At 50.4% G+C, this 10043-nt stretch overlaps 1 protein-coding gene across 4 annotated transcripts in view; it reads right to left on the reverse strand.

The window, feature by feature from the left end:
* The window catches only part of PNPLA4 (patatin like phospholipase domain containing 4), an 87041-nt gene extending 77331 nt beyond the window's left edge, over positions 1-9710 (reverse strand). For 2 of the 4 annotated variants that reach the window (XM_065916571.1, XM_065916568.1), the window contains exons 1-4: positions 9447-9698; positions 6495-6687; positions 3221-3315; positions 1365-1500 (exon numbers count right to left, since the gene is read on the reverse strand). In XM_065916571.1, the coding sequence (XP_065772643.1) occupies positions 1365-1500; positions 3221-3315; positions 6495-6674 (411 nt within the window). In that variant the 5' untranslated portion in view covers positions 6675-6687; positions 9447-9698. Of the gene's footprint in view, positions 1-1364; positions 1501-3220; positions 3316-6494; positions 6688-9098; positions 9236-9446 lie in introns of those variants that run through there. The other 2 variants (XM_065916570.1, XM_065916569.1) reach the window with 2 other exon arrangements.
* Positions 9711-10043: the final 333 nt, after the last annotated feature.

The raw sequence follows: 10043 nt of genomic DNA on the forward strand, positions 1-10043 counted from the left end.
GCTGTGCTGTGGCCTCGGGAGCACTGAGATCCATCCATCGGGATCCACGCAGGCCTGAGGGAGCGCCCATTATCTGTGAGGCCTGAGAGGCAAAGCTGGATGTAGAGCAGGGGTTCCAACGTCCACGATCTAATGCCTGAGAACCTGAGGCGGAACTGATGCAATAATACAGATAAAGTGGGCAATAAATGTAACGTGCTTGAATCACCTCCAAAACATCCTCCCGCACTTTCCCCCCAGTCCATGGAAAAACTGTCCTCAGTGATACAAATGAACTTACAGAACAGAAAGAGACGCTCAGACTTACAGAGAATAAACTTATGGAACGCGATGGGGGTGAAGGATGTAGAGGGCAGATAGTTCCGGACTTTGAGGTGGACATGGACACACTGCTGTGTTTACCATGCAGAACCAGCAAGGACCTGCTGGACAGCATGGGGAAGTCTGCTCAATACTCTGTAATAACCTTATGGTCACCAGGGGGAAGGATGGGGGAAGGGACAGTCAGGGAGTCTGGGATGGACATGGACACACGGCTGTGTTTAACATGGAGAACCAGCAAGGGCCTGCTGGACAGCACAGGGAACCCTGCTCAATACTCTGTAATAGCCTGATGGTCACCAGGGGGGAAGGATGGGGGAAGGGATAGTCAGGGAGTCTGGGATGGACATGGACACACTGCTGTGTTTAACATGGAGAACCAGCAAGGACCTGCTGGACAGCACAGGGAACTCTGCTCAATACTCTGTAATAACCTGATGGTTCCCAGGGGGAAGGATGGGGGAAGGGATAGTCAGGGAGTCTGGGATGGACATGGACACACTGCTCTATTTCACATGGAGAACCAGCAAGGACCTGCTGGACAGCACTGGGAACTCTGCTCAAAGTCACGAGGCAGCGAGGATGGGAGGGGAATTTAGTCGCTTCAGTCATGTCCGACTCTTTGTGACCCCACGGACTGTAGCCCACCAGGCTCCTCTGTCCTTGGGGATTCCCCAGGCAAGAATACTGGAGTGGGTTGCCATGCCCTCCTCCAGAGGATCTTCCTAATCCAGGGATCGAGCCCAGGTCTCCGGCGCTGGGGGCGGATTCTTTACCAGCTGAGCCACAAGGATACATGTACATGTGTGGCTGAGTCCCTCTGCCATCCACCTGTAACCATCCCAACATTGTTTATTAATTAGCTATACCCCAATACAAAATAAAAAGTCTTTAAGGAAAAATAAAAAAGTGTTCCATGCAACCCATCTCTGGCACCCAAAACATTGGATGCTGCCGATTTAAAGACCCCGCGCGCTCCCTGTGATCAGCACGCACACCAGCGCTGACTGGCTTCCTGCAACGCGGGACGCGGCCGCCTTTACCTGGATGAGGTGCTCCCTGGAGGGAAAGAGGCAGACCAGGCAGTTCCGCCCGGTCCTGGTGTTGGTGATGGAGACGTGCAGGCGGTCGTGGGCCAGCTCGTGCGCGTTGGCGGGGAGAATCGACTCCACTCCGCTCCTGGAGGAGAGAAAGGGCGCGGCCTGCAGGGCTGCACCCCCTCGGGCCTGCGAGCCTCCTCGCAGCCCCCACCCGAATCCCAGGAGAGCGAGCCCAGGCACAGTGAGAGGGATGCCAGAAGCTTAGCAGCTGCAGAATCTCACACGTCCAAAGCCATAAAAGAAAATATAAAATAAAAGCGGTGGAGCAACACCCCGCCCGCGTGTCGTGGACGGGACAAGACAGCAGAGACTGGCGGGAAGGGGAGGTCACCGTTTATCCGGGACACCGGGTCAGGCGGGCTCCTTGGTTACAGCAGGGAGCGGCTCGTGAGGTTGCGGCTTAACAACCATCGTGGAGGGCAGCCGTCCGCTTCAGGAAACCAGCAGGTGGAGCCCCTCTGGCCTCAGGATGAGGAGGATCATCACCGGGCAGAGACAGGCAAGGAGACGAGAGTGGCTGCCCGTGTAGCCGGGACTGGTCCGGCCGGGGGATGTACAGAGAGCAAGAGAACTGCCACCTGGAGCCGCCTGACCGTCCACCGCACGGTTCCCCTTTGATTACTGGCCTCCTCGTGAAAATCCAAGGAGCGACAATGCTGATTGAGCTTGCCACGGTTCATCCACAGCATTCCGGGTTACACGCCCTCTGCGGTGAAACATACTATATACACGCTCTGCTGCTCAGTCATTTCCGACTCTTTGCGACCCCATGGACTGTAGCCTGCCAGGCTCCTCTGTCCATGGGATTCCTCAGGCAACAGTACGGGAGTGGGTTGCCAAGCCCTCCTCCAGGGGAATCTTTCCGAATCCAACCCGAGCCTCCTGTGTGTCCTGCATTGGCAGATGGATTCTTTGCCACTGCGCCACCTGGGAATATGTATATTCCCACCTGGAATCAAGATTGCTGGGAGAAATATCAGTAACCTCAGATGCGCAGATGACACCACCCTTATGGCAGAAAGTGAAGAAGAATTAAAGAGCCTCTTGATGAAAGTGAAAGAGGAGAGTGAAAAAGTTGGCTTAAAATTCAACATTCAGAAAACTAAGATCATGCCATCTGGTCTCATCACTTCCTGGCAAATAGATGGGGAAACAGTCACAAACTTTATTTTGGGGGGCACCAAAATCACTGCAGATGGTGACTGCAGCCATGAAATTAAAAGATGCTTGCTCCTTGGAAGAAAAGCTATGACTAACCTAGACAGCATATTAAAACGCAGAGATATTACTTTGTCAACAGAGGTTCGTCTAGTCAAATCTATGGTTTTTCTTTCCAGTAGTCGTGTTTGGATGTGAGAGTTGGACTATAAAGAAAGCTGAGCGCTGAAGAATTGATGCTTTGGTGGTGTTGAACTGTGGCGCTGGCAAAGACTCATGAGAGTCCTTTGGACTGTGAAGAGATTCAACCAATCCATCCTAAAGGAAATCAGTCCTTGAATATTCAATAGAAGGACTGATGCTGAAGCTGAAGTTCCCAATCCTTTTGCCACCTGATGCAAAGAACTGACTCATTGGAAAAGACCCTGATGCTGGGAAAGATTGAAGGCGGGAAGAGAAGGGGACGACAGAGGATGAGATGGTTGGATGGCATCACCGACTCAATGGACATGAGTTTGAGTAAACTCTGGGAGTGTGTGATGGACAGAGAGGCCTGGTGTGCTGCAGTCCACAGGGTCGAAAAGAGTCGGACACGACTGAATGACGGAACTGAACTGATTGATAAATATAAAAATACGTACCTCAATCGGGCCATGAAATCATAGCTAGGTGTTAATGCCCCAAAAGACTGCCTTCGGATTTCTTCGGCAAAATCATAGGTAAACTTGTTACATTCCTGAAAAAGAAAAGTAACAGGTCACCCTATGTTTTGTCAGAAAAAGTCGCACTGGTTCCAGAACTCTGTGCCCACCACACAAGGTAATTATATAAATAAGTGATAGTTGATCAGTCCTGTCTGACTCTTTGCAACTCCATGGACTGTAGCCCGCCAGGCTCCTCTGTCCATGGGATTCTCCAGGCAAGAATACCATGCCCTCCTCCAAGGGATCTTCCCAACCCAGGGATCGAACCTGGGTCTCTGGCATTGCAGGCAAATTCTTTACCATCTGAGCCACCAGGGAACCCTGCCCAACAAATTACCTGGACCCGACAAAGCTAACCCCAGATGTCGGGTGCTTCACAGGCCAGAATCTCTTCTGGGCCTGATCCTCCTTCTGGTCCTTACCCACCATTCCTGGTCCCCAGGCAAGCTCTGTGTTCTCCCAATTACAATCTGTTCTTCTTTTTTTTTTTTTAAATCACCTTTGGAAAATCCTTGAAGGCTGGATTCCAATGCTAACTGAGCACTTTTCTTCTACAGACCTCTCTTAAGGCAACTCCTCTCTCCCACGACAATTCTGTGGCCTCAGAAACATTTCAGTTGCTGCTCTGCAATAGCGCTGACAATTAACACCAACCTTGACAACAGAGACAGGAGTTGTGATGACTGTCGTCTGCAAAGAGCAGATCACAGTCTCTGGAGGTTAGTCCGGGGCAGAGGTGCTCAATAAAAGCCCCCCTGCTCCCTAAGTGGGGTCTAACAGGCAAGCCAACGCTGGATCCTCTGTTGGCACGTGCCCACGTAAGAATGGAAGGTGGGTTAACATGAGTAAAATACAGAGCCAGTGGGAATTTGCCGTATGGCTCAGGGAACTCAAACTGGGGCTCTGTGACAACCTAAAGGGGTGGGATGGGGAGGGAGGTGGGAGGGAGGTTCAAGCGGGAGGGGACATGTTTTACTTCTAACTGACTCACGTTGTTGTAAAGCAAAAACTAACAGAACATTGGAAAACAACTGTGTGTTCTGCTAGTTGCTCAGTCGTGTCTGCCTCTTTGCCACCCCATGGATTGCAGCCCGCCAGGCTCCTCTGTCCACGGGATTCTCCAGGCCAGAATACTGGAGTGGGTTGCTTTGCCTTCCTCCAGGGGATCTTCCCGACCCAGGGATCGAACCCAGGTCTCCTGCATTGCAGGCAGATTCTTTACCATCTGAGCCACCATGGAAGCCCAGAAACCAACTATACACTAGTGGAAAAAAATATCCTAATGCAAACCATAATAGAAAATAATATTAAAAGTTAATGTGTATATATATGTGTGTGTGTGTGTATATAACTAAGTCACTTTGTTGCACAACAGAAACGAATAACAACTGTAAATCAGCTATACTTCACTAAAAAGAAATAAGAAAAATAGAATGTGGGATGGGAGGTGGGACTGAGTTTTAAAAGGAAGGGGATATATGTATACCTATCTGACCCATGTGGATGTATGGCAGAAACCAACACAATATTGTAAGTATCCTTCAATTAAAAATAAATAAAGGTTAAAAAAGGAAAAAGAAAAAAAGAATGCCAGGTGGATACAACGGCCACACAGGACAGATAGGAAAACTGAAGTTTGTAGGGTTAAGCATCTTTCCTACTATGTCATCAAGAATGAGTGTCACAGCCAGGATGTGAACCCAGATCCATCTTTGATTTTTTTCGTTCATCCATCCAGCAAGCTACTTGGCCTCAGGCCTTGGGCTAGGCACTGGGATTCACGAGATACACAGAGCCGCTGTGTGAAGGGAGATACTGCCCGAAACCGCCCATCCTAATTCGGCCTGATACTAACTCTTCACGTGAGTTATTTTACCACAGGAGGTTCCTGGTAAGGAACGTCCAACTAACAAGCCTCCACCAACAGGAGGAGCTCGGGAAAGGTCAAAATGAGGACACCACATGTCCTCCCACCTCCCAGAATCCTTCTTGCTGGCATTCATCTTGGCTGAGCAATGCATGCACAAACAGGAAGGCCCGTGAGTCAGACTGATTGCCCTGAGACAACCCGGAGACCAGTCCCATCACCCTGAATCCCCAGACTGCGACCTAAGTGTCAGAGTACCCTCCTGGGTTCCCTCACCCACCTGCTCTCCCCCCGGGCGTCCCTTCCCAATAAAGCCTCTTGTGTTTAAAATGCTGTGCTTTTGAACGCTTAAGTGTGAACTGAAATTCATCCCCGAGCATGGAAGTGTTAATCATTATTTGATGACTATTGCAAGTGGTTAAGAGCACGCACGTAATTAACAAATATTTTCCACCCGCTGAGGCCAGTTCTCAAAGTCACAGAGTGCATCACGACGGTCTAGAAGCAGAAAATTGATTTTAAAAACACTGTTGTTGTCCTTTAATCGACTGTCTAGAAAGAGAACAGATTTTAAAAACAGTGTTTGTTGTTATTGTTTAGTCACTAAGCTGTGTTGAAGTCTTCTGCGACCCCATGGACTATAACCTGCCAGGCTCCTCTGTCTGTGGGATTCTCCAGGCAAGAATATTCGAGTGGGTTGCCATTTCTTTCTCCAGGGGCTCTTCTGGGTCCGGGGATTGAACCCGAGTCTCCTGCATATCAGGCAGGTTCTTTACTACTGAGCCACCATGGAAGGCTTAGAAATATAGACTGCATTAAATGAAACACTTAATGAAAGCTTATTATTATTACTACTAGATACACTGCTTGAAATTCAGGGCTTCTTACTGTGGGAATGAAAAAGACATTAAATTCCACTATCATTCCACTTAAATTACAGGGTCAGGTTTGAGTTTACACACCTGTCTGTAAGTAGACGCAAGCAAAGACGTTATCAGCTGCATGTTCCAGGCCTTGAGAACAGGCCCCGTGTTCTCATGATCAGTTATCGGAGAAGCCTTGGCTTGAAAAAAACAAAGCTGGAGTCTTAAGACTAAAGAAACACTCATGAGCAAAATAAGGCATTTTATTTCCTTGTCTTATTGGCACCCCCCGAATAATCTTCTTCTCCAAACGGGGAGCACAGCTCTCTAACGGTTACATTTTAAAAGAAGTCTTAACCTTTTTGGTTTCCTAGGCAAAGGAGGACTTCTATGCAGTTAACTTAATAGAGTTAAGCAATCATCTTCGCTGTTTGTTCTTAATTTATTGATGAGCAGCACAGCCTAGTTACCACTTAATTACCTCTATTTTCTGCGGCGCCGTAAGGAGAACTGAAGCAACCAAGGATCCCGCAGAAGCTCCGGCAAAGGCCTTGACATCCTTCAGCAGCTTTCGGCCGTGTTTGCAAAGTGCCGATGCTGCCCCCAAGTGGTAAACGCCCAGAAACCCACACGCTGCAAATGACAGGTTGATGTGTGGCATCCTAGCTGCGAAACTGGGGAAACAAAACCCAAGAAAGAAATGTCCGTAAGGTGGTATAGTTTGTTCCACACGGATGATAGTCATCATTCCTTAGAAGTGATGATATAAATACAATTATGTATGTTTAATTATATATAAATACATATATATACACACACACACATATACATATGTACATGAGCTTCCCATATAGCTCAGTTGGTAAACAATCTGCCTGCAATGTGGGAAACCCTGGTTTGATTCCTGGGTTGGGAAGATCCACTCGGTGGAGAAGGGAGAGGCTACCCACTCCAGTATTCTTGGGCTTCTTTTGTGGCTCAGCTGGTAAAGAATCTGCCTGCAATGCAGAAGACCTGGGTTGGGAAGATCCCCTGGAGAAGGGAAAGGCTACCCACTCCAGTACAGTGGCCTGGAGAATCCCATGAACTGTATATACAGTCTGTGGGGTCACAAAGAGTATGTATATGTGTCTCAGCTCAGTCGCTCAGTCATGTCCGACTCTTTGTGACCCCATGGACTGCAACCCACCAGGCCTCCCTGTCCATCACCAAATCCTGGAGTCCACCCAAACCCATGTCCATTGAGTCGGTGATGCCATCCAACTATCTCATCCTCTGCTGTCCCCTTCTCCTCCCGCCTTCAATCTTTCCCAGCATCAAGGTCTTTTCCAATGGGTCAGTTGCTCACATCAGGTGCCCAAAGTATTGGAGTTTCAGCTTCAGCATCAGTCCTTCCAATGAACACCCAGGACTGATCTCCTTTAGGATGGACTGGTTGGACCTCCTTGCAGTCCAAGGGACTCTCAAGAGTCTTCTCCAATACCACAGTTCAAAAGCAAATTTTCTGGTCTAAGCATATTTTCAATCAAAATCTTACTGAACATCCAAATCTTTCAAGGAAACACTTTCTTTTTCCTTGCTTACCTTGACCCAAGATAATCATATTAATTAAAAAAAATTAACAACAGTTTATATTTGTTCAGTACATAGACTATGCAACCTACTTTCTAATTACTTGGCAAAAAGCAAACGGATTAATTTCAACTGGCAAGGCATCTGGCCTTCTTTATTAACCTTTTGAAACATTTGGGGGCCTGGGTGATTCGTAAAATTAGTAACATCACCACAGCCTGTAGCAAATTCCAGATTAAAGACACATTTGCCCTTTGCAAGTGGCATCAGTAAATTTAAAATAGACAGCTTGGCTCCCTACCCGTCTCCCTTGTGAGCATTCCCTTGTTTTTTTTTTTGCTTTTGTTTTTAAACTGACGCTCACAATTATTCCATAATGCAATACTGAATTATTCAACAATGTAATGTATTTCATAGGGAAGTTTCTCAAGATAAACTGAGATGGCGACTGTCAAGGGCAATTGAAGGCCCAAAGAAATGTCACCTGCACCATCTGATGTTTGCAACAAATTTAACTGTAAAATATTCCCCCCCCCCAAACCTCTGGGGACACAAGTTCACCATGTGTATAAAACATTTACCCTTGCAATGCTCTTCACTCAGACGCTCTCCGAGTGAAGGGGAAAGGGGTGTCATGCCGGATTTCCGTACCTTCAGATTAGGTACATGGCCTGGGCCTGGAATTTAGGAACCTAGGGCTCTGATCCATCCTAAAGGAAATCAGTCCTGAATGTTCATTGGAAGGACTGATGCTGAAGCTGAAACTCCAATACTTCAGCCATCTGATGCCCAGAATTGATGCTTTTGAACTGTGGTTGTTGGAGAAGACTCTTGAGAGTCCCTTGGACTGCGAGGAGATCCAACCAGTCCATCCTAAAGGAAATCAGTCCTGAATATTCATTGGAAGGACTGATGCTGAAGCTGAAGCTCCAATACTTTGGCCACCTTATGCAAAGAATTGACTCATTTGAAAAGACCCTGATGCTGGGAAAGATGGAAGATGGGAGGAGAAGGGGACGACAGAGGATGAGATGGTTGGATGGCATCACTGACTCGATGGACATGAGTTTGAGCAAGCTCCGGGAAGATTTTGATGGACAGGGAGGCCTGGCGTGCTGCGGTCCACGGGGTCGCAGAGAGTCAGACGCGACTGAGGGACTGAACTGAAGGCCCTGATGCCGGGAGCCAGGCCTTGCGCCTTCAGCCACTGAAGCCGAGCCCTGGTTTGGATTTAATTTCTTAAGGATGGAGCGGGGAGAAGGGTTTGGGTGCTCAGCCTCCAAGGAGCCGGTGCAGCGGTCGCAAGCCCAAGCCCAGCCTCCCACCCACGAGGTCTGGGTGCAGCGGGAATAAGGACGCCTCCTACCCAGATCGCTTGCCCCTGGAGACACGTGGGCTGGCCGGAACCTGCGGCTAGCCCGGCCCCCGCCCCGCCCTCCGGCCTCCGCCCCGCCCTCCGGCCTCCGCCCCGCCCTCCGGCCTCCGCCCCGCCCCGCCCTCGCTCTCCCCCTACCGACGCAGGTCTGAGGCACTTCCGCTCAGAGCACCAGGCTCCCGCCCTCAACCGGAACCGGAAGGCGGGGCCGGGCCGTCATTCAACTTGCCCCCGCCGAGTATGGCGGGGCGACGCGCGCCTTGGGCCCGCCCAGGAAGGTTCCGCGGACGGAAGGCAGGCGCCCGGTCTAGGACGTCATCGCGCTGACGCCGGCGTCGCTCGGCCCCGCCTGCTCCGTTGAAAATGCCGGACTCAACATGGCGGCGCGCGCTCCGGCCGCTTCACCCCGGTGTTTCCTCTCGCGCGGGTAAGGGAGACGACATTCTGGGCTCGTACCGTCTCCGGATAGCTAGGGTCGGCCCTTACCTGCGAGTCCGTTAACCTCCGAACGACCTGCCTGTGCCTTGCACCGGAAGTGCTTGGCTCTGGGGCCGGCCGTTTCCCGGAAGTGGTTTCCCGTCTCCTCCGCCTCGAGGCGGTTCCGGCGGTCCGTGTTAGGGCGGGCTCTAGGGGCCACCTTGGGGCGGGCCGTCCCTCGGCTTTTGCAAGGCAGCCTGTGATTTGTTGTCCCTCAGCATTATTGGAGAGGCCGAACTACGGCTTTGGGCGGCGTTCGGTTCCTCAGGCCGCCTTAGGCCGTGTGGACGCGGGTTGTGTTAACCTTTCTGAGCTTCCCAGCTGACTTCTCTGCAAAACGGGGTGGCAAAATGCGAGCCGGCGCTAACTCGTGGAAGTTGGTGCTGCAGAGCCGGCCTGCAGCGGGCCAGCCTCTTGTTTTCGTCAGCGGGCACCGCTGCCCCTCGATAGACCTCAGCGTGGCGGCCCGCACTCGGCTGGCATTTCCATCCGGAGGCTCCTTCTGTCCCCGAACAGGGTCGTCCCTGTCTAATCCTAACAACCAAGCCTGGAGGAATTGGCGGGCTTTGTGGTGGGAAGTGGCACAGATCCCCTTGTTGGAGGACA

This window comes from Muntiacus reevesi, chromosome X (assembly GCF_963930625.1).
Source record: "Muntiacus reevesi chromosome X, mMunRee1.1, whole genome shotgun sequence".
Classification (NCBI taxonomy): Eukaryota; Metazoa; Chordata; class Mammalia; order Artiodactyla; family Cervidae; genus Muntiacus; species Muntiacus reevesi.